General features: G+C 42.7%; 1 protein-coding gene across 1 annotated transcript in view; it reads left to right on the forward strand.

The window, feature by feature from the left end:
- LOC122805383 (coiled-coil domain-containing protein 89-like) overlaps positions 1-25,693 on the forward strand; it is an 815,327-nt gene that overhangs the window by 394,331 nt on the left and 395,303 nt on the right. Inside the window, exon 4 of the mRNA XM_044075483.1 lies at positions 15,758-15,894. Within this exon, the coding sequence (XP_043931418.1) occupies positions 15,758-15,894 (137 nt within the window). The remainder of the gene's footprint in view (positions 1-15,757; positions 15,895-25,693) is intronic.

The raw sequence follows: 25,693 nt of genomic DNA on the forward strand, positions 1-25,693 counted from the left end.
AAATCACTTTTAACAACTTTAAATTTTTACTGGTTTATGCTGCTTGTTTTACCTGGGGAAGAGACACCATTTTTGTCTTGACCATGGAACAAACTATCAGTCCCACTGTCAGTCCTTCTTCCAGTCAGAAAAAGAGAAAAAGCAAACAGCCTTTACCACCACAGCAGGCTATTAATTTGCCTCATTGACAAGTGAGTGACTCTGCTGTGGCCCAAGCTGGTTCCTCAGATAATTTGTCTTTTACCGGTGTAGCACTTACTGCCACTATGGACTGGGGGTTAGCTATGTCTTCTGTGGCTGTTGGGGTCTTCTCAGTGGTTAAGGAAGAGCCACTCTTGTTGGTCCTGGAAATAGGAACAAGGAAGGCTTCCCTGTTTAGTCAGAATGTTGTTCCCATCCATGGGGAAGCTGCTGCTGCCATTAACAACAATATTCGTTTTATTTTTCCTGTCAAAAAACAGAAAACTAACCATGTAGCTGCACCCCCTCAACCCACTTTTTCAGGGTTTAATTCAGGCTATTGGCCCTTCTTATAATGTAGTATCTGTAAAAGAAAGAGGGATGCCTCTTTTCCTGAAGAGATTCAAGATTTTGAATAGGGACAGGAAGCTGAAGGGACAGATGCAATTGTTTTCCTCAGATTTCTGATACAGACTCAGAGGAGAGCCAAGTATCTGATTCTCCCTGTGGGGGTTTCTCTTTCTCTGAAACTATTTCCAGAATGCACTAGTGTTTTTAGTGAGAGAACACTGAGGTTTCTCAGTCCCTCAGAAAATACTATGAGCTATTCCGGATGGAATTTCCAGAACCTTCACCTTCCAGTAGTATCAGCTTTATGAAGGATGTGTGCATGTGTCACTGCCTGCAGTTTTTTCTGATAGATGGCCTGCTGCCCCCCAAAAGGCAGATAGATTGTATAAAGTTTCTCAGTCTTTTGAGTTTTTATGCACCCATTCTAAACCTGACCAGCAGCTGTAGCTTGAGTTTATTCTACTGCTGCTAAACATTTGGTTAATTTCAATCCTGCTCACTCTCATAAGGATGGGAAATTTATTGATACGTATGAGGAAAAAGAGTATACGTCTGCAATTTTGATTTTCAGAATTTTGAATGGTCAGGCTCATTTTTTTAAAGTTTGTTTTTAAGGAATGTTTTGTCTGCAGTTTCTTCTTGTGAGGAAAAAATCTGCTTGAAATAGTTGATGTTAAGTTGTCCCATCGCGCCTTCGTTCTTGCTGTTTGGGGTTCGGAGCCGATCCTGGCTCTGACTTGGCCTACTTCTATAGCTCGAGAGCTATTTACTGGCTCGAGGCTAACCCTTATCCCAGAATGCCCAGTGTCAGCTACCCAGATCTCATTTGCCGCTTCAGCTGCGAGGTTGCTTCGTTACTGGCTCAGGCTTAGTATAGTTTTTTCTGTGATTATAATTGTTGTTTATTCTTAAAAATTTGTTAAGTTTTTTGTCTAGGTATAGTAATTTATCCCTCATTGCTTCTTGTGTGTGTTGTAGCTTTGTTGGCTGTCGCTCCATATCTCGCAGGCCTTCTGTTTCCCCTTAACTCGTTTAAATTAGAGAGTTCTCCCTCCCCCCCACTTAGGGCAGCCATCTAAATTAGAGGCTCTCCTTTCTGTCCCTTGACTGTAAAAAAAAAAAAAAAAAAAAAAAAAAAAAAACTGTTTGTTTTTTAGTATAGTTGTGTAACATGTCTAAAGAGGCCAAAGTTTCTGGCTTCAAAAAGTGTGACTCATGTTGTCAGAAAATGTCTCTGACAGATGGGCACACTAGCTGTGTTTATTGTTTAGGGGATGTGCACCTGCAGGACTCCTGCTCTATCTTTCATGCATTGAGTCCAAGGGTCCTGCAAGAGCACAAAAACAAATTAATCCTTCGAGGATTATTGAAACCACAGGATTCCCCGGCTAAAGGTTCTCAGCCAGTGAAATCCTCTAAGTCTGTCAAGCCGTTGGCTCCATCCTCTGAACAGACTCCTGGGCTTGAAGAACCATGTTTGTCGGTGCTGACTAGCATCGACAAGTCATCTCCTCCCTCTGCTCCAACTGCTACCTCAGAGCCATCTCGGAACCACAAGCAAGCAAGGTGTCTCCTTCATTGGAGCCAATCCACTCGGTGCCACAGTCACCCTTATTAGGAATTGAACGCAGTCATCACTCTTCTTCCCACTCCTCTCGATCCTCCAGCCTATCGGATAAGGACATGGAGAGAGTAGTCAGCAGGTTGCTTAAATCACAGGCCCTTGCGAAATTACTTTCCAGCCCACCTCAACAGGTTGCGGCTCCATCCACTTCCATCTCCATTCTTCCTCCAATTACACTTGGTTCGGAGCCGGAGACTATGGACGTGCTGATAGTAGAACCGACCGCACCTCCTCTTCGGTTCCGATGTCGGCTCCGATCACCTCGATTGTTCCATCCATCGAGGGATCTGGGCGCCGAAGCTCTCTCGTTGACTTCGAGGGGGAAGTGGCATCGGTCCCTTGTCCGACCCCGCTCTCCCTCTCAGAGCTTTGGCGCAGGTGAGCTCAGCTCCCACATCGACCTCTGAGCCGTTGCCCTTGACGTGGAGAAGGACTCCCATCTCTTCGGAGCCGGAGCTTTCTTTGCCTCGGGATCATGACGCCTTTGAGTCATGCGGAGTGTGCTGTCCCCTGAAGCAGCCCTACTATCATCCCCATCGGCTCCTTCTCTTGTGGTGCCTGTGCCAACCTCTGCTCCTCCTCCGGCCCAGAAGCGTAGGGAACATATGCCCGCGGACACCCCATTGGGTGACCCCTCATCTTCGGAGGCCTCCCCCTGATCACTCAGAGGAGCCTCCTCGGAAGAGGAAGTGCAAGAGGAAGCACCTAGACTCCACTGAGTCTGTCACCTCAGATACAGACCGGGATGAATCGGAAGGGTCCCCCAGGTCCCCCTCTGAAGATGTTTCCTTTTCGGACATCCTTGAAATGCTTAGGCAGAGGGGTGGCTGGTCTTCCTTAGCCCCTACCGAGGATGAGTCTGTATACCTGGAAGCATTTGGTTCCTGACCCTCCACCTCCTGGGTGTCTCCACCTGTCGATCCATTCATATCTGTAGTGGCTCGAAAGGCTTGCTGATCTCTGAATTCTGTGGAACATACTCTGAAGAGAATAAAATAAGTTCATGACAGCCCCCCAGGACAAACAATTTCTCTCTAAAGGTGTGTCAGTTGATGCCATGGTGGTAGCAGCAGCCACCAAAAAAGAGTTAGCAGAAACTTCTTCATCTGTCCATCCACCAAACAAAGAGTCTAGGACGATGGACAGATATGGGAAGCGAATGTTTTCCTCAGCGACCTTCTCTCATTTCACATGACTTCAAAGGGATCTCCTAAAAGAGCTTGGAGATACCCTACAAGATCCTACAGCTGAGGGAGCATCAGCCAAAATAGCTTCCCAGCTTGCGACTGTTAATTTTATAGTCAACGCCTCCATGAGGCTGATTTCCTATGCAGCCAATGGAGTGAGCAGAGCTGCAGGTACAGGAGTGGCTCTTAGGAGACATGCTTGGCTGTGGCTGTGTCAATTTGCGGAACCCTTTTGGGCGTCCTTCACAAATACTCCCTTTGATGGCTCCTCGCTTTTTGGGCCTCAGGTGAAAGACACTCTTACCAGGTGTGAGCAGGAAGGCAAGACTCTCTCTGCCGTGGGAGTCCGTTTTTCCACTCCTAACAGACCTTATCCCAAAGGTCCGAAGGGTGGAAAGATGTGGTTTTTGAAGTCCCAGGGACCCTTGCCTGACACACGTGGTTATTTTTCCCCCAGGGGCAGAGGGGGAAACAATAACAATGGCAGACGCCACCCTCGTGGCAGAGGGGGACCGCAAAATCAGGGTAACAGAGAAACTTTCTCTGCCAAACCCTTCCAGCATCCCTGACGGGTTGCCCTACTGCTCACCTCTGGTGGCAGTCGGGGGAAGACTTTCCCTGTACCCAAAACCCTGGCAAAATATAACAAGAGACAAATGGGTACTATCTGTCTTATCCAGAGGTTACAAAATCCCCTTTCATCAACCCCCTCTAAAGTCAAAAAAGTCCATCCCAGATGTCCCACCCAATCTAAGGGATCAAGCAGTTATTCAAGTTTCAAAACTGCTAGAAAAAAGAGCCATTCAAGAAGTCCCCGCAGACCAACTAGGATCCCTAGAACCCAAAAAAAGACAGGGGACTGGAGACCAGTACTGGATGTCAGCAGATTGAACAAATCTGTACAAAAAGAAAAGTTCCGGATGGTAACACTGCAGTCCATTCTCCCCTTTCTGGGTCAGGACAACTGAATGTGCTCCATAGATCTTCAGGATGCGTATTACCATATCAAAATGGACAGACGCTCCAGGAGATTTCTTTGCTTCCGGTAGGGCCCAGCCATTATCAGTTCAGAGCTCTGCCCTTTGGCCTCACCACAGCTCCTAGGGTGTTCACCAAATGTATGGCAGTAGTCACGGCTCACCTAAGTCGTCAAGGATTCCAGGTGTTTCCCTATCTAGACGACTGGCTCCTAACTGCTACCACCAGGCGTCAACTCTTAGAGGCACAGGATTATACAATATCAACCTGCACCCATCTAGGCATTACAGTAAATTTCGAAAAATCTGCCTTGTTGCCCTGTCAATCTGATATATATATATATATATATATATATATATATATATATATATGAGCAGAATTAAACACAAAACAGATGTTTGCAAGGTTACCTCAGGAAAGAGTTTTCTTTATTCACCAACAAGTGTCATTTCCAATGCAGAGCAGAAAGGTCCAAGTCAGACATGTCTTGCAAGTTCTAGGCTCCATGGCAGCTGCCATTCTTCTTGTACCATTAGCGCGTTACCACATAAGAGTCCTTCAGTGGCTTCTTTTCACGCAGTGGTCCTTTCAGGATCTACCCATGTTTCACATGATCCTGATAACATAAACATGCAAAAGACACCTCTCTTGGTGGATGGTCTTCCCACTGGTGACTCAGGGCAGACCTTTCATTCAACCCCCTCCAGTAGCCACAGTGACCACGGACGCCTCCCTGATAGGGTGTGGGGGGGGCATTATCTAGGCAGGACTGTCCAAGACATGTGGCAACCTCATGAGTATCATCTGCATATCAGTGTACTAGAGATGAGAGCAGTGTTCCTAGCATTGCAAGCTCTTCAAGGCTCTCTTCCTTCCGGGACTATTGTAATCAAAACAGACAACATGTCAGTTGTGTGGTACATCAACAAGCAGGGTGGGACCAGGTCCTACCCATTGTGTCGAGAAGCCCTCACGCTATGACAATGGGTGATTTCCTCCCAATCTTTTCTGACAGCAACGCACATCCCTGGGAAATCCAACGTAATAGCGGACAGGCTGAGCAGGGCTATCCTCATACCTCACGAGTGGTCTCTGAATCAGGAAGTTGCAGACCTTATCTTCTGCAAATGGGGCCAGCGTTGCTGCGATCTATTTGCCACCCCCCTCAACAGCAAATGTAGCAGCTACTTCTCCCTGCTTCCTGCTCCAGGTCAAACTCCCAGGGACACTCTAGTCCACGATTGGCTGCAGGGACTTCTTTATGCATTTCCCCCTTTTCCCCTAATTCCAAGACTCATACAGAAAGCAAAATCATTGGGTTGCAAAATGATCCTCATTGCCCCCTATTTACCGTGACAGATGTGGTTTCCGTTCCTGCACCTTCACCTTCTAGACCAGCCTTGGATTCTGGACCCAGTGCCAGATCTGTTGATTCATCAGTCAGGCGGGTTACACCAATCCCTTCAGACTCTCAAGCTCACAGCTTGGTTTCTCTACTTCCTACCTTAGTCAGGCTTCCAAGTATCCCCCCAGCAGTTCACAATATTATTGTGTCCTCCCATAAGTCAACTTCGAGAAAGACTTATGCTAGCAAATGGAAATGATTTTCTTACTGGGCAGAATCTAGAAACTTAGACCCCTTTTCAGCCCCAGTCCATCAAATTCTAGAATTTCTAGCAGAGCTTTTCCAGTTGGGTGTGGCTGCTGCTACCATCAGGGTACAACTGGCAGCCATATCTAATTTTCATATTGGAATTCTTAATTCCAGCATAATGTCTCATAGGCTCTGCAAAGCCTTCATGAGAGGAGCATCTCTTCTTAGACCCACAGTGAGGGATCCACCTCCTCCTTGGGATCTCAGTTTAGTTTTGTCTTCTTTGATTCTGCCTCCATTTGAACCAGCAGCTTCATGTCCCTTAAAAGTTTTTTCTTGGAAAACACTTTTTCTGGTTGCTATTACCTCAGCTAGACAAGTTTCAGAACTCCAAGCACTCTGTGTTCGTCCTCAGTATATGGTGTTTCACAAAGATAGAGTTTCTCTGAGAACCAACCCATCCTTCATACCAAAAGTCTGTTCAGAAAACAATTTAAATCAATCCATCGATCTCCCCATCTTCTTTCCCAATTATAGCAACAAGGCAGAATACAGTCTTCACCAACTGGATGTGCACAGACAATTACATTTTTACCTCCGTAGGACCAAAGAGCTAAGAAAGTCAGACCAATTATTTCTCTCCTATGCTCACAATAAGCAAGACCTTCCAGGTTTCTAAGGTGACCTTATCCAAATGGTTATCTGACACCATTGCCTTTATTTATCAGTTGAGGCATAAACATCTACCAGCAAAACCGAAAAGTCATTCTACTAGAGCATTAGCCACGTCTGTAGCCTTTCAGTCCAAATTGCCCATAGACTCAGTTTGTGCAGCTGCTACTTGGGCAAACCATCATACCTTTATCTCTCATTACAAAGTGGATGTGGTCTCCCAGAGCAGGGCTTCCTTTGGTTCCACTGTTCTGAAGAGTCTGTTCCAACGAGCCACCCAGGGTCTTTAGGTGCTAGGGACACTGTCCCAAACAGCAAGAATGAAGGCGAGATGGGACAACTTAACATAAAGAGGTTATGTACCTACCATAATGTTCCATGTTAGTTGTCCTTCATCTCGCCTTCCTTCTTGCGTCCCCCCTCCTTCTCCTTTCCTGGAGGATTGAGAGGAGCTCACTATGGTTTCACTGGCTGATTTCATTTTTCTTGGTTCACATGCCAGGTAATTTTATGACAGTTTACTCTGGTCTGTTATTTTGATAAATCAGTTTTAGGTTACTGGTTACTTTATATGTCTAGTGTGCGCTATCACAAACGAGATCTGGGAAGCTGACGCTGGGCATTCTGGGATAAGGGTTAGCCTTGAGCCAGTAAATAGTCTTTGAGCTATAGAAGTAGGCCGAGTCAGAGCCGAGGATCGGCTCTGAACCCCAAACAACAAGAAGGAAGGCGAGATGAAGGATAACTAACATGGAACGTTATGGTAGGTACATAACTTCTTTTTTCTTCTGTTACACAGTTCACTACTCATTTTTTACAGTGTGTGTGTGTGTGTGTGTGTGTGTGTGTGTGTGTGTGTGTGTGTGTGTGTGTGTGTGTGTGTGTGTGTAACTTTGTTGATACTTCTTTCAGGGCTGGTAGTTTCTTGAGGAGTTTTGCATAACTGCATTCTCAGAACCTCACAGGTGATGTAAAAATAAGATTTTAAATTCTTCTTTGAATAAAGATTTAGTTTTTGTCCCTCTGCAGCAGTGGTGATCAAAAAGTGTGATAAAAGGGGCAACCTGATCCAGGGAACCTCTAAAGATTTTTCAACTCTCCTTTTCCTATTTTTCTCAGGGGTTCTCTAACCTGTCATCCAATTTTAGCAAAAAGCAGAATAAGCAGTCTCAGATGTTTAAGAAGAAACGGCAAAGAGGTTTCAAAAAGAAGCCTCAAGCCTACCTAAACCAATAAGTCTGAATGACTGTTAAGACACCTTGTGATTACCCCCATACCACCCTCGCCCCTTTTCTTCTTCCAGAAAGTCTGAATCTCTGTTTTACTCTTTGGCAGCAGATAGTTTTCAGGCAAATGGGTTCTGAAGATAATTCTTCAAGGTTACAGATGGCAATGGGAGGAAGTTCCTCCTTTCCAGGGGGTCATTCCTCTTCCTCTAAATCAGACTCTTTTGTTTTCACTGGTTCTTCATCAATTGCTGTCCCCGGGAGTGATAGAACCAGTTAGTTCTTCCCAGTTAGGGAAGAGTTTTTATTCAAGGAAATTCTTAGTGCCAAAAACAGAAAATGCTCGGAGACCAGTTCTGAATCTTTCTTTCCAAACCTATTTGTGATAGTGCCCATATTTAAAATTATGTCAATTCAGTACCTGTTGCCTCTTTCTGTCTCAGGTTTCTTCATAATACCAGACTAAAAAGATGTTTATCATCACATACCTATTCATCTGGACTTCAGACATCTCTTAAGGTATTGTGTGTCTAGATCATATTACCAGTTTTTTATTTTCCAATGCTGCATATGCTTCTTCAAGGGTCTTTAAGGGGCAGCTGCTACTGGTTCTGTTATGCACAGATGTGCTTGACTTCATCTTCAGTCTCTCCCAGAGGATGTTAAGGCCAAACTCTTGGATTCCCCCCTTCATAGGGACCTTTGGACTATTCACTGCACCAAGAGTGTTCACAGTGTCTGGCTGCAGTTATAGCTCATTGCAAGCTACAGGGTATCCTCATTTTCCATATTTAGTTGACTTGCTTATCTTTGCAGAGTCTTTTTCAAAGTATTAGGAATCTCTTTTGAGTGAGAGATCTCTTATACAAGCAGGGATTCCAAGAGCACATTCAAAAGTCTTTCTTGGTTTCTACGCACAGGATTGTGTTCCTGAGATATCAACTTGCACCTCAGTTCAAAGAGATTTTCTTCCACAGGAAAAAAGCAATCAATATCTAAATCTATTTCTAACGTTTTCCACTCAAGCTTTTGTCACTGCAGGAAATTTCTCAAGGTTTGGGGTCTCATGGCTTCCGTAATTCTCATGATACCCCTGGCAAGACTCTGTATGAGAAAGATACAATGGCATCTGCAGTCTCTTTAGTTCCAGCACCAGCATCCTTTGTCTTTTCAAATCCCAGTGCTGGAGTTTGTTAGAAGGGAAATTATTTGGTGGAGACAACAAATAACCTTAAATCCAGGTCTTCCCTTCTCCCTCCCTCCTGTTTCAAAGCAGTCAGTCACCACAGATACATCAGAATTTGTTTGGGAAACAGTTTCAGGAGGGATAAAATTGCAGGCTGTGTGGGACACCAAAGACAGACACAAATACATAAATAACAAATAGATGCTTGCCCTGATCAAGGCACTCAACCCTCTGAGTCATGTTTGGTCCCCAGAACCTCTTCAAGTTGTTGCAGATAATACCATAGTCATGTGGTACATCAACAAGCAAGGGGGAACCCAGTCATGCCCCTCTGCAGACTAGCCATATTAGCTTGGTATATAGCTTCACAGCAAATCTCAGTCTACAAGCATTGTACATTTCATTAAAGCAAAATTGTGTGGCATAAAAGCTGAGCAGAACCAGGGCAGACCCTCATGAATGAAAACTGTATTGGCGGTCTTCCAAGATTTGATCCATCTGTGGGGAGTAATTCCTCAAGTAGACCTCTTTGCCTCCTCTCTGACCAATAAATTGGCTGTTGTAGGACTCTTTGCAAGAAGGGATAGAAGGGAGATGCCTTTTCTTTTCCTTGGACTGGAATGTTCCTGTATGTATTTCCACCCTTTCCACTAATATCTAGGGTACTTATGAAGATTCCGAAGCAACGCTCCAAGATCATTGTGATGATTTCATAAACAGTGAAACACAAATAGGCGGAAAAACTCTCAGAGCCACAAGAAATAAATGTTAGCGCTTTTGTTTACTGACATAAGCAAACTTCTTCAGACAAAGTACAAATAGCACTGCTTCATTAAATACAAACAATTAATTACATCACCAACAACGAAATTGAGTTCATGCCCACATTTAAAGAAATAGTTGAAAAAATATATGTAGAAAGCTCAATAAAACCATTTCTACACCTGAAATGCAGACTTTAACATGAACATCTCAAATAAATATTAAACGTTACATAATTTCCAAGAATGCATATAATATTCGCTCAAAGCAAACTTTTAAAAATTATAAATGCATCAATATAATAAATAAAATAAATGCCTAACTTAGAAAGTCAGAATTCATCTTTCAAGGGATTTCAATTTAAGAATACATTTAATGGAAAGAAAGTCATTGAGGCCTGGAGGTGCATGTGCATTGAGCTTTAATTGCCAAACCAACTCTTTCTCATCCAATCTTAAAGACCAGGGTCCGGCCCTACAGTTCTCTCCTATTTTGTCAATAACACAAAACAAAAATTGATGTGTAGGAAAAGTCATTACATGCCTAGTCAAAGCATTGGTCAAATTCAATTTATTCATGTCATAAACGTACTCGTAGATTCTCTGCTTCAATCACCTTTCGGTCTTACCGACATAGAAAGCAGAACAACCCTGGCACAAAGCTAAATATACCACTTTGCTAGATTCACAGTTAAATTTACTTTTCAAATAAAACCTCTTATTCCGAACAGTGAATGATTTAGTCACATTCACATATTTACAAGAACGACACATACCACATTTCACCATCCCACAATGGAATGAATTTGTGACCATAAATCTTTCCAATTTAAGTTTCAATTACAACCCTTCCTAAAAATTATTTTTGGTAGGTCACCCAACTTATTCCCAATCCAAGGGTCCTCCAAAAGGAAGCACCAATTTTTATTCAAAATCTTCTTTAATAATGGTGCGTCCATTGAAAAGGTGGTAATGAAGCTGGTAGTTATAGCCACGTTTATGACATGAATAAATTGAATTTGAACAATGCTTTGGCTAGGCATGTAATGTCTTTCCCTACACATCAATTTTTGTTTTGTGTTATTGACAAAATAGGAGAGAACTGTAGGGGCGGACCCTGGTCTTTATGATTGGATGAGAAAGAGTTGGCTTGGCAATTAAGGCTCAATGCACACGCACCTCTGGGCCTCAATGACTTTCTTTCCATTAAATGTATTCTTAAATTGAAATTCCTTGAAAGATGAATTCTGACTTTCTAAGTTATGCATTTATTTTATTTATTATATTGATGCATTTATATTTTTTAAAAGTTTGCTTTTAGCGAATATTATATGCATTCTTGGAAATTATGTAACGTTTAATATTTATTTGAGATGTTCATGTTAAAGTCTGCATTTTATGTGTAGAAATGGTTTTATTGAGCTTTCTATATATATTTTTTCAACTATTTCTTTAAATGTGGGCATGGAACTCAATTTAGTTGTTGGTGATGTAATTGTTTGTATTTAATGAAGCAGTGCTATTTGTACTTTGTCTGAAGAAGTTTGCTTATGTCAGTAAACGAAAGCGCTAACATTAATTTCTTGTGGCTCTGAGAGTTTTTTCGCCTATTTGTGTTTCCTTGCCTTGTTTGAATTTTACTTGGATTTCATAAACAGCTTTAAAGCATCCTTCACAAACACCTCCTTTGAAGGTACCACCTTATTTGATACCACAGTGAAGGAAAGGATGCAGAAGAGCGAGCAGGATGGCAAGGCTCTCTTTGATGTGGGAGTGAAGTCCAAGACCCCTCAGCACCCATTCAACTGGAACCAAAAACGGCCTTGATCACTCTGGTTTTGAAGGTCCAGAAATCAGTATGACTTGTCTTCTGACAGTGTTGGCTGAGGCAGAGGCGGCCACTTTATTAGATGCAGGCCTAGATTCTGAGATGGTCCACAAAACCAGGGTTTCTGTGGGCTATTTTCTGACAGACATCCTCATAATCCCCGAGGAATCATCTGGACTCACCGACCCCTCCACTCTGGAGGTAGTTGAGGGATGCATATCCCACTTAGACAAAAAAAGTGTCAGAATCAAACATGCCATTTGGCTTACTAAACCCACTATGCAAATTATGAATGCCAGGGACAAAATTTGGAAAAATGTCAAAAGTATACAAATCCCACTGATCTCCTCCAATTCAGACAACTCCACAACCAAGGAAAGCGCCTAATCATAACTGATAGAAAAGAATACTACTTAAACCTTAAAAAAAACCTTAAACAGAATCCTAAGAAATTTGGGGACTCTATTTCATCTCTGACCAACCCTGGAACCAATAACAACCCATGCCCATTCCCCAAGAAGCCTGCCAGTGAAATTGCCTCCCTTTTCAACTTACATTTCATAGACATTATAGCCAAAATTTCTACTACCTTTCCCCATACTACAGCTAATACTAACTATTCTCAACCACCACCTACCCAACAAGAAATAACCACTAACTCACCCACCTTTTCTTTCTCCCCAATTCCCATCAACATCATTACTAAACTTCTCCATAAACTGAAACCTGGCTCTTGCACCCCCAATAACTTACCTCCTGCATTCCTCCAAATATCAGCAAGATCCATTGCCTATCCCATCAGCATACTTCTTAACAGATCTCTCCAAGAGTCTTATGTTCCTACTGTATGGAAAAAGGGATACATACTTCCACTCCATAAAGGCAGGAACAATAGACATCTCTAATTTCTGACCCATTAAAATCCTCTCTATCTCCCACCCCTTACTCCTCAGTAAGCTCTTCACCCTTGTTGTCTCCCTCCTACCCTAAACTGGTTTTCTAACTATCTAAAAGATAGGCAACAATCCACTAAATGGCTCAACTCCTGCTCTCCATTCCTTGACTGTTCCACAGGTGTTCCCCAAGGCTCCATATTAGGTCCCTTCTATTCAGTATATTTATAAATGACTTCTATTCCAGCCTCAAATATGGAACTGTTGTACAATATGCAGAGGAGTCAACTATTATCTGCACTCCTAAGTCAATAACTGAGCTTCTGCAGATAACTAAGAATGCCTTTACCACCACCAAAACCTGGATGGCTTATAATCATCTAGCTGTAAACCCAAACAAAACTAAATTGCTGCTATTTACTCCTAAGAAAAACTTCCCAATCAACAAGTCAGATTTCACCATTCTCTCCCACACTAACACCATGATAGAAGTTGCTTCCCACTCTAAATTATTAGGAGTCATCCATGACAAAAACCTGACATTTGACCTTCACATTCACAACAATATCAGAAAAACAAACTATAAGCTAGGCACCCTCTACCGACAAATTTCCTACCTTAGCAGTTCTACTAAACGTACTCTTGCCTTAACCTTTCTTTTACCTACTCTCCTGTATGGCTCTCTGCTCCTTAACAATATCCATTCCACTCGAAAAAACAAACTTGAATCATGCTACAACAAAGTAGCCAAGATTGCTACTAATGCTAGACACTCCTCCCATCACTGCACTGCTTTAAAATCACTTAACTGGTTTGAATTTCTACATCACCTAACCTACCTACAGCTTATCACAGCTCACAAAATTATTCACAAACCCTCAGGCTGCCCAGCCCTCTCTTCCATCTTAACACATTACAACCCTAACAGGCCCCTTATATCTGAAAATCAACTTCTCCTGACAGTAAACAAACCCAAACTCCCATCTAGCAACATGCTCTGCTCCTTCTCTATTTTCAAGCTTTGGAACTCCCTCCCATCAGCTATAAGAACCTCCAATAACATCTCTTTCTTCAAAAAAATCCTTAAAGCTTCACCTCTCTACTCTAAGGCAGTGCTCATGCCTTAACTCTCACCCATCCAAAACCTGACTGTCTATGCTCTTAGTCTCCTCATACTTTATCCAGTGCCTTTCCCCTCACACTCCTATTCCTTTCCCTTTAGTTCCCCATCAACTCTAGTTGCCATCTTCTCCCTCCATCTGTCTACACCCCCCCACTTACTCTGTTGCCTTCACTCTCTATAAACCCTAGTTGTCTGGTAATGTGTTGTTTTTTTCATTCTAGAACCTATAGATAGCTGACAACAAAATAATTACCAACTACTACTAACCTCACCTGCTAAAATCTGTACATACTATGTTCTTGCCCACTTTGCAACTTCTGTTTATGGCAACCTGATAAGCTAATATTGCTCTTCAAATTCCTATTAATTTCCATTGCATACTCATTTGTGTAAAGCTAATGTACAGGTGTTGCAATTTATGTACTGCCCTAATGCTGAGCCTTCCAACATAAATCTGTACATATTGCTTGTTGCTCAGTTTTCAACTATTGTATATTGCTGCCTGCTGTACATACATTACTCATCATCTAACTGATTGTACTTTAATGTAATTAGTGTACTTTTTATATACCGTTTATATACCGTGCTTATATGTTATACTGTGTACTATTGTGGAACTTTTCTCCCTGGACCTCCACTGAAAATGGGTTCTCTCGGCCCAGTGGAACTTCCCGGTAAACGCATGGCAATAAATAAATAAATACTAAAGCCCTTTTCACAACATGCATCTTCAAGGGCTTCACTGCTAGTATCTTAAGCCATTTAAACTGTTTAGTAGAGAATGGAAGAAGAAACAGTGCTCAGATCTGGAAATGTGCAGGCTAGTGTTATTTTTGTGATTCATACTTTTTATTAATTTTTAAACAATCAGTCCAGAACTGTCCTCTGCAGGAGAGCAGTAACCCAAACACAAGTAAATACAGTGATGAAAGAATGGGGAATAGTCAAAGGTTGACACCTGACACAGACTGATCATTTTCAGCTGTAAGATGTCCCTAGACGTATATGACCGTTGACTCATAACTTGGCCTTTAAGAGGAACCCACCTATAAAGGGAAAAGTACTGTGCACCATACCTATTTCTTTTTGGTACCCTGTAAGTAGCAAATAAACTTGATATACCAGCACTCACTGGGAAGGCTAAAGGAGATCTGACAGCACAAACTACACCAAGCAAAACCACACTAACAAATACAGAGGTCAGGAGTTCTTAAAATCACTGTAGTATACTTTAACTGTCTGACTGTGATGGTGGTGCTGCGGTAGCGTTGTTGTCTCACAGTAAGATGTTGTCCTGTCCGATTCTCAGCTAGAGTGCCTTCTGTGTGGAGACATGCGTGAATGGGCGTACCTTCGTTGAAGGTTGTGCGTCAGGGCCGGCAACTCAGCACTTAAAAATCTGCTGCCAATCGTTAGTGGACCGGAGTTCCGCTGTGGCGACCCCTAACCGGGAAAAGCCGAAAGACACAACAACATACTTTAACTCCCTGGTAGTGGGTGAATAAGTATAAGTATCATGCATACCTCTCAACAGTTCAAAAGTTCACAGAATGTCCAGAATTTTGCCTTATATTTTTGGCCTGTCCCTCAAGGCCACAGTCACAAAATAATGATATACATTTGAATTACAGGCTTCGTATCCTTCAGAAAATGAAGTTTAATGCAAATATGTTACTTTAGCAACTTTCTACTTTAATAAGAGCACTGTTTAAACATTAATCCCTAATTTTGGACCTTTGCACCCATATTACTTTTAGCTTTGTCAATAATTTATGCGCTGAGAGGTTGAGGGGTATGATACCACTCACATATTTTGGGCAAAACATTCTTAGTATAATATTAAGCAACACCTATAACTCATAAAGCTTCTATACGGTACAGATCTATCTACAAAGATCACCAGGCCTAACATATGTGTGTAGTACAAAGACGATGGAGAGAAAGAACCTGCTCTGCAGCACTAATACTATCATTTGAACATGGCATTTAAGCTGAGTATACTCACACAACTATACTTTATGGTGAGCTCCTTACACAACTGCTTTCCAGTAATAAGGTTTATTTTGTTTGAAAGTCCAGTGGTAGAGCATGTATTCTTACAAATTTGTGTCTTGTTTATTATACGGCATGTAAATGTATTTTTTCCCTCCTAAGAGACAAATGTGAAGTTAAAAGAAGTTAAAGAAAAGCAAGAGTCTGATGGTGTCAAACTGGAACTCAAGCTGCAAAAACTTTGCAAAGAGAAAGACGAACTCTTGGAACTTTGCATGGAAAGAGGGAAAATTATTCAGGTAAGAAAACAGTAAAACTTGAAAAGCTAAAAAAGGTTAATTTAAAGAGACAAGAGAAAGTAAAAATTTTAGGACAGCAGATATCTGTTAAATCTTTGTTTTTTCATTCACATCGATACATTTCTATTCATACTGGTGCAGTATACTACAGAAGCATGATGTTGTGTGTGACAAAACCAGATTTCTTTAGTTCCAGTATGATCTATGGAAATCTGAATCTTACTGCCCCATGATGACAAATGATCAAGGTTTACCCCCGCCCCACAAAATAAGCCCTAAAACAATTTTTTTGTAGAAGAAAAAGCCACTGCAGCCCCTTGTATGGGGCTTCACTCTCCAGTCTTCACTTACTTTTAAATAATTAAGTCCACAGCCATGCAAGCATGGAGAAAAGAGAAGCACTCTGATCAAGCTGACATAGTATTCAAAGTGCAATTTTGCAGTTTGACTATATTATTAGCAAACATGGTTGGGGAAGCAAACACAATTAAGGAAATGGCACTGGGGAGTTAGTAACTGAGAAATTAGATGTCAGCAATCTATTAAGGCTTATTTCTTTTTATTTATGAACATATGGTCAAAGCAAGACACTCTACTTATGTTATATGTACTTGGGCTTGTCAGTCTGGGCACCACAGAGATAATATTTTTTCCTTAAGTAAGATCCTGAGTGTACATCAGTTTTGGTTAAATAATTTGCAATTAAAGAACAACATAGTTTCATCATAGCTTTGAACATACTTATTTTACAAATTCTTCAAGCTAAATTACGGTCTTTAAACTGTAGAACCCTGCAGGTCTGGTAAAACTGGTCTGCACACCCCATCACATTTGTTCTTGGTGGTAGTCATTGTGTATGCTGCTCAGCTCCTTGAACAGGATACAGCAGTTTGAATGTTTGCTTTGTGGATCACTGTTGCAGAAGTAATAATCACTGTGACAACCACAGAATGCCCAGTGTCCAGCCTTTGGAGCTCTTCCAAAGGTTTGCACCCTTCTTTCTCATGGCTAGGTGGATGTCCACATCTGTGAGACATCAGCATGCTCCCAATATGAATAGGGCATTCACCTGTGCCATCTTTAGTTTTTTTGCTGATGCAGAAAGGTTTACAAGTGTCGTTATGTACATCATTATCAATCTGGTGGTTCAGTCTTTTCTACAAAGCTGTCAGGTAAGTACTCCATTGGAAAACACTTTTTTTCTTTATCAGAGATTGTAAATTCTTTAGTATTTTGCCCTTGGGACTGAAAGACCGATGTGTATTTAGAATATGTCCATGTTAGAAAATGGTTAGCAAGTGTACAAGTATCAGAGTTCCTTATAAAGTCTATCACTCTTAATGTTCTTTTTGTATGGGACCAGGATATGATGTCACCAGTGCAGTATTTGTACCGAGTTCAGCAGAAAGCATCTTAGGTGAAGGGAGCGTTGTCTACAGAATTATCTAGACTGCCATGACCTCCAGCATTTTATCCTTTGTAGAAAATGCCTCATAAAAAATGTACATTGAGGGTCTATGTTATATATTCAAACTTTCAAAATGTCGAATGCCATATGTTTGATAACATATGGTTTTCCTTTGAAAGTTTGAATATATAATTAAAAAAAAGAAAAAAGAAAAGAAAAACATACCTTAACGGTGCGAGCAGAGGGGGCAAGCCCCCTGCACACCCCCACACCCACCCTACTCAAATATACCAACTCCGAGACCGCACTTCAGTGCAGAAAAGGGAAATTCTCCCATTCTGCACCATAAGGTGCCGTTGAAGTCAACCTTTGAACTCTTGAAATGTTGAACTTGAACTCTTGAAATGTTGAACATATGGTCTCGACCATATGCCGTTCGACATTTCAAGAGTTTGTTTATTTGAAATAGACCCTACATTGAGAAGTAGCCAAAAGAGAAAGAACAAAGGGGGACAGAAGTAGCTCTTCAAACCCTATAGGATTTCCTAAGTTCAAGGGCACCAGGTTTGAAAAGCCACTGTCCTCTGTATTTCTTCTGTCTGAGGCCTCTGGTGTTACTCCTCCAGAGGCTGCCATGCCAGTGAAGCCAAACACAACCTCCTGATCCAACATCCTCTCATCACATGCAGTCGATCTAGATCCTGCTGTGCAGGTGTCTGACTCCAGTACCTGGTTTGTTATCACTTTAGGAGAGAATGGAGCTCTCTTAGTCCTGGTCTGTGAGGTTATGTGCAGTCAGAAGGTGAAAGTCAAGGATGATCATCCACATACCCAGACTTCTGAGACAGCCGTCCCTTCTAAGAGGATACATATATCCGAACATAGGATGTCCATCCAGTTTAGCTCATTGGCATTGCCTGTAATTCTGACGAAAGATGTATCCTCTTATTCCCCTTCCTAGGTCCAGTTATAGAACAGGTTGTTGTTGACCCAGGACTACTTGCATTTTGTCCAGGGCCTGCAGCCTCCACTGGACTAGCCATCAGTGTTGGTCTACTTTCCTTCAGAAGGAAAAAAGGAATACTGTTTCCCACTGGAAAGTCAGAATCTGCTAATGGTGAGGAAGAATATCTGTCTTGTACTTCCCAGATATTTTTCCCTTTTGGTTATGATACAGACAGTGATTAGATCCCATCTTCTACCTCTCTAACAGATGACATCTTATTGGAGATAATATAATTAGAATGAAGGATCATTTCATATGGGAAGCAGAGGAATTATATGACGCCCAGAAATGTTATTTTAACTTTCTGTGTCTGGATGCTTTTAAGCCAGTGGTCATTCCTCCAGTTTTATAGGTTTTACTGAATGCCCTCCTAGCTGCAGTCATAGAACTAGACTCCCAACTGTCTACCAACAGGAATACTGATCACTTTTTAAAGGTTCAAGGATTCTCTCAAATTCCTGTATAAAATCCATGCAGCATATCAAAAAGTGTATCCCTGGATTCTTAACAGAGGTCAAAGCTGGTTCCTGTCTGTAACATATTTCCGAGCACCTGGGAGGATAGAATATTAGAACATTTGGGAAGACGGTTTATATGGAAACAACTTTGGCCTTCTGGGCATTAAATTGTAGACTAGTGATAAAATATGCAAGTGAGCTCTTTAATGAGCTGAGGACAGAAATAGGGGAGGTTGCTGACATGACTTAGGAGGCAAAACCCTTGGAACTAGCCCATATAGTCTCACAAGTTGGTAAATATGTCATTAAAAGTGGCTATGATGGGGTTGTAGCCAAGATGGTTGACTGAAAGCAGCAACTGGTGAAAGCTCTGACTGTGACTGAAAACGTTTCTCTGACAGAAATTATAATCAAAAAATTTAAATTTGGAGATACTTGCTAGCCAATTGTATTCACTAATAGAGAAAATGTTTATAGCTTCAGGTTCTTCAAAAACTGTATTGTTATGTTGTCCCATCTCACCTTCATTCTTGCTGGTTGGGTCCGGAGCCGATCCTTGGCTCTGACTTGGCCGATTTACTATAGCTCAAGAGCTTATACTGGCTCGAGGCTAATCCCTATCCCAACATGCCTAGCGGTAGCTACACAGATCTTGTTTGCTGCTTGCAGTATTGAGATTGCAACTACTGGCTCAGGCTAAGTATTTAGAGTTTTGTCATTTATATTGTCATCTTTTCCAGGATTTTACTGTCTTAATTACTTTGTTAGAGTGTATATTTATCCCTTTAGTCTAATGACCTTCTTCTGCTGTTGCTGTTGGTTGTTCTTGGCCATCATTTTTTTTTTCTCAAGCCTTGCTTTCCCCTTTGAGCCCATTTAAATTAGAGGGTTCTTCTTCTTCTTCACCACCCTTTTCGGAGTAGCTGTTTAAGTTAGAGGCTCTCCTATTGGGGGAGTCACCATTTTACTTAGAGGCTCTCCCCCCATTTTTCTTCTTTTTCTTTTTCCTTTATAAAAAATATATATATATTATAGAGTTAACCTTTGTTGTTTGTTGCTAGCTGTTACAAACGTGTTGGTAGTGTTAGCTGTTGTGTGTCGCTAGCTGTTACAGCCTTGTTTTTTTGCTGCTTTGTTACTAACAAGGTAATTAAGCCTCACCTCAGGCTATGAGCCCACTGAATGGCGCACAGCGACAGTTATCCCACTTCACAAAGGGGGAGCCACCACAGACCCCGGAAACTGCCGCCCCATTAGCCTCACGAGCCTGGTCTGCAAGGCTATGGAGCGTATCATCATGGAACTTATAAACAATGACATTGATAATCTCCAAACTCAGGACCCCACCCAGTTCGGGTTTGCAAAAGGCAGATCATGTCTCCTAAACCTGATAGACTTCTTTGAAGCAGTCACTAAAGCTGTAGATGAGGGTAAGGTGGTTCACACAGCCTATCTAGATCTCGCCAAGGCTTTTGACACCATCCCCCACTATGGAATTATAGATAAACTCACTAAACTACGTATAAATCCCTATGTCACAAGATGGGTTGCTAACTGGCTCACTGACAGAACCCACACTGTGAAAGTAGCAGACTCCAAATCCAGCTTCAGACCAGTGACAAGTGGAGTACCACAGGGTTCAGTCCTGGGTCCTCTCCTGTTTGGTTTCTACTTCTCTGAAGTACAGGCCAACACAGAAGGTCTTTGGCTAATGAAGTTCGCAGATGACTGCAAACTAAGAGCCATAATCAAAACTCCAAAAGATGTGGACATCCTCCAAAAGGGCCTTACTGAGACAGAAGCCTGGTGTCAAAGCCATGGCCTCAAGCTCAATGCCAAAAAGTGCATTGTCATTCCTTTTGGTAAAAACTCAGTATCCATGAACTACCACATAGGTGGTAGTCTACTTAACACCGAAAGTGTGATGAGACCTTGGGACACAGGTGGACAGTAGTCTCTCCTTTGATAATCACATCACCACAGTAGTCAGGAAATCCTTCTGTGTGGCACACCTCATCACAAAATGTTTCTCATCCAGGAAAAAAGAGGTCATTGTTCCCCTCTACTCGTCACTCATTAGACCCATTATAGAGTACAATGCCCCTTTTGGTATGTACCTCACAAGACATCTACAACAACTGGAAAGGCCACAGAAATACCTCACAAAGAGGATTACCAGCCTCAAAGACATGCCCTATGCAGACCGTCTCAAGAAACTGCAGCTTTACTCCGTTGTATATCGCCTACTCAGAAGCGATCTCTGCTTAATACACAAAGCTATGTCAAACCCAGAGCTTTTAGACATGCTCCACTTAAAGAAATCCCAATCCCTACGAGCTACACGCTCTAGGGACCTAAACCTCGTCACCACAATAAACAGAACATGCTGGAGGGATAGATTCCTGTCCCAGAGACTTTCCATACTCTGGAACAAACTACATATCTATATCAAACAAAGCTCCTCATTAGCACTGCTCAAGAAAAATCTTGATGATTGGATGGGAGATAGGAAATTTACCCCGGGGATCACTTCTGTGGCTCTGCTCGACAGTGGCACAGGAAAATAATTTTCTTGGGTGGCGAAAGCCAGGGTACCTTTGGCTAGGCTTATATAGGCCCTAGGGCCAATAGCCTAGTACCTAACTATGAACCTATAAAGTGATCCAGCTATGTCCAAAGAGCCTAAACCCTTTGGCTTCATAAAATGTGACTTGTGTTGCCAAAAAATGTCCCTTACAGATGGGCACACAAGTTGCGTACACTGTTTAGGGGCTGTTCACCTGCAGGACTGTTGCTCTGTCTGTCATGCTTCAGTTCCAGAGTGCTGCAGGAGAGAAAGAACAAGTTCATTTTGCGTGGCCTCTTGAAAAACCCTCAAGATCCTTCGTCTCAAGGTCCTCAGACAGCCAAACTTGAAAAATCCCCTAAGTCATCCTCATCAGTTTTGAGCTCGGAACAATCTAAATCCATGGTCAAACCCTCAGCTCTTTCAGTTCCCAGTGTTGGCTCCGACAAAGCTATGTCTCCAGCAGTTCCATCAGTGTCTTTGGAGCCAATCCAGGTCTCCTCCTTTGGAGCCGGTGCGCTCCGCAATCTCCTTTGCTGCAATCTGTGGCAGGCAGTCACCGGTCCTCTTCTCACTCTTCTCAGTCCTCCAGGCTTTCGGATCATGATGTGGATAGAGTGGTCAATAGGCTCCTCAAGTCGCAGGCACTTGCCAAATTACTATCGAGTCCAGCCCATAAGGAATTGGCTCCTTTGTCCGATCCAGCTTCTCCATTGGTTTCTCCTCGGACACTCTTGACTTCGGAGCTGGAGTGCATGGAGGTTGTGGTGGTGGAACTGTCAGCTCCAGTTATTTCTCCTTTATCGATTCTGACACCCACTCCGATCTCCTTGATGTCTCGTCCATCGTGGGATCTGGTCCCCAAAGCTCTCTTGCTGGCTCAGAGGGGGGAAGTGGCATCGGACTCTTGTCTGACCTCACTCTCCCTTTTGGAGCTTTGGTGCAGGTGAGCTTGGTTCCCACATCAGCCTCGGAGCCATTGCTCTCAGTTCACAGGAGATCTCCGGGCTCTTCTGAGCCAGAGGCTCCTTTAACTTGGGACTGTGCCGCCTTCAAGGTGATGAGGAGCGTGCTGTCTCCTGAGACCGTGCCTGTGCCTGCCTTTGACCCTTCTCCTTCCTCCAAGCGCAGGGAACCTGTGCCCCCAGAATGCCCCATTGGGTGACCCCACTTCTTCCAAAACCTCCCCCAAACATTCGGAGGAGTTCTATCAGAAGAAAACATGTAAGAGGAAGGATCTGGACTCCCCTGAGTCCATCACTTCAGACACATACTTGGATGAATCGGAAGGGTTCCTACCGTCCCCCCTCTGAGAATGTCTCTTTTTCGGACATCTTGGAAATCCTTAGACAGAGGGGTGGCTGGAAGTCCCTAGCCCCTTCTGATGTCAAGTCTGTCTACCTGGATGCATTTGGTTCCTGACCCTCGACCTCTTGGGTGTCTCCGCCTTTTGACCCCCTTTTGTCTGTAGTGAGTCGGAAGGCATGGAACGCTCCAGAGACCATGGAACCAGTTCCACGGAGACCGAATAAATTTATCACTGCACCCGAGGACAGATCCTTCCTTTCCAAAGGGGTTCCTGTTGATGCTATGGTGGTGGCAGCAGGCACTAAGAAGGAACTTGCGGAAACTTCTTTATCTGTCCATCCACCGAACAAGGAGTCCCATACGATGGACAGGTATGGGAAGCGTATGTTCTCTTCGGCGACCTTTACTCTCAGGTCGCTGAATTACTTGTCACACTTCACACGACATCAGAGGGATCTCCTAAAGGAGTTAGGAGATACCATGCTGGATCCTACAGCTTAGGGAGTTATGAAAAGGGTGGCTTCCCAGCTTGCGACCTTGACTCCTGCATGAGGCTCATTTCTTATGCTGCAGATGGAGCGATTAGAGCAGCAGGTACCAGAGTTGCTTTGCAAAGACACTCCTGGATGCGCCTTTGCCACTTTGCGGAACCTTTCAAGTCTTCCTTTACCAGTACCCCCTTCGATGGCTCGTCCTTGTTTGGGCCTCAGGTAAAAGAGACTCTCACCAGGTGTGAACAGGATGGCAAGACTCTCTTTGCTGTAGGAGTCCGTTTTTCCACTCCATCTAGACCGTATCCTAAAGGTCAGGAGAGTGGAAAGATGTGGTTTCGAAAATCCCAGGGAGCTTCACCTGACAAACATAGAGATTTTTCCCCCAGGGGCAGAGGGGCAAACAACAATGGAAGATGCTGGCCTTGCGGCAGAAGGGGGGGGGTCCGCAACAGCAGGGCGACAGGGATACAGTTATTGCTAGGCCCTTCCAGCACTCCTGAAAAGAGGCCCAACTGTCTGCCTCTAGAGGCAGTCGGGGGCAGAGTATCATTGTACCCAGCAGCCTGGCAAACTATCATGAAAAAAGCATGGGTAATGTCTATAATATCCAGGGGTTACAAAATTCCATTTCCCCAGTTACCCCCCTCAAGAGAAAAACTTTCTATCCCAGATGTTCCACCCAGTCTTCGGGATCAAGCAATCCTAGAGGTACAAAGATTGCTAGAAAAAAGAGCCATCCAAGAAGTCCCCGCAAATCAAATCCGGAACACTCAAGGTTTTTTTTAGTTCCAAAAAAGACAGGGGACTGGGGACCCATTTTGGATCTCAGCAAGCTAAAGAAATCGGTAAAAAAGACAAAGTTCTGGATGGTAACACTGCAGTCCATTCTTGCCTTCTTGGGACAGGACAATTGGATGTGCTCCATCGATCTCCAGGATGCGTACTACCATATAAAAATGGACAGGCAATCCAGGAGATTCCTATGCTTCCAGTTGGGAGCCAGTCATTATCAGTTCAGGTATCTCATATTTCACAAAGATAAGAGTCTCTCTTAGAAACAATCCCTCCTTCTTGCCAAAGGTATGTTCAGAGTATAATTTAAATCAGTCCATTGAGCTTCCTGTATTCTTCCCCAATTATGGCAACAAGGCAGAGTATAGACTCCACCAACTGGATGTTCATAGACAATTAAATTTTTATTTACACAGGACCAAAGACCTTAGAAAATCAGGTTAATTGTTTGTATCTTTTGCTGACAATAAACAAGGTTCTCCAGTTTCAAAAGTGACCTTATCAAAGTGGCATTCAGACACAATCAGTTATTCTTATGATTTGCATAAAAAGAAGCTTCCAGGGAAGGCCAGAGGACACTCATATAGGGCTTTAGCTACCTCTGTTGCCTTCCAAGTCAAATTGCCTTTAGATTCAGTCTGTGCAGCAGCAATATAGGCAAATCCTCATACCTTTATCACTGATTACAAAGTGGAGGTGGTCTCCCAGAACAGGACATCGTTTGGTTCCACGGTCCTGAAGAGTTTGTTCAAGTGAGCCACCCAAGAACCAGGTGCTGGGGATGCGGTCCTAACCAGCAAGAATGGAGGTGAGATGGGGCAACATAACATAAAGAAGTTATATACCTACTCTAAGGTTCCATGTTTGTTGTCCCTCATCTTGCCTTCCTTCTTGCCTCCCCCTTCCTTCTCTCTTCCTGGAGGATCGAGAGGAATTCCTTCATTGGTTACACTGGCTGAGTTTCCTGTTGACATATCAGGTTAGTTAACCATGCCTTGTTTTTTCTCTTTCCTTTCTACCTTAAATGTGTAAGAGCTTAGTAAAATTTGCATTTACTATGATTGTCTAGTGTGGGCTATTACAAACGAGATCTGAGTAGCTACCACTAGGCATGTTGGGATGGGGGTTAGCCTCGAGCCAGTATAAGCTCTCTCGCTATAGTAAATCGGCCGAGTCGGAGCCGATCCCAATCAGCAAGAAGGAAGGCGAGATGAAGGACAACAAACATGGAGTGTTATGGTAGGTACATATCTTCTTTTTTTCCTGTCAGAATTTCAACTGCTTTGTTATAGAGAAGAGACTTCAACATGAGCCACTCAAGAAATGGTGCTCTGGAGTTTTATTTTAAGAAAGACATACAATCACTAATGTCTGGTATACAGGATATGCTACTGAAAATAAACAAACTGGATACCAAACTGGAAAGTTTCAAAGAAGAGACCAGAAAGAAGACAGAACATTTAGAAACTCTTATGAAACAACAAAGAACACAAATCAGCAGTATTGGAAGAAACTTTAAATGATCATGAAAAAATAACTGAAGATGAGTCTCAGACTGAATTTCTTTTAAAATAAAATAACTGTCTCATAGAAAAACTCGGTTTAGAAAATAGACTGAAATGTAATAACATTGGAATGTATGGTACACCTGAAAAGTATAAGGGAGACAATATAATAAACTTCTTAACTACCTGGCTACATAAAACATTAAATCTACCTGAAAATTTAGCTTTTGGAATTGAATGGGCACATAGATCCCTGAGAGCA

The sequence above is a fragment of the Protopterus annectens genome, chromosome 6.part1 (assembly GCF_019279795.1).
Source record: "Protopterus annectens isolate FY-2018-M chromosome 6.part1, PAN1.0, whole genome shotgun sequence".
NCBI lineage: Eukaryota > Metazoa > Chordata > Ceratodontiformes > Protopteridae > Protopterus > Protopterus annectens.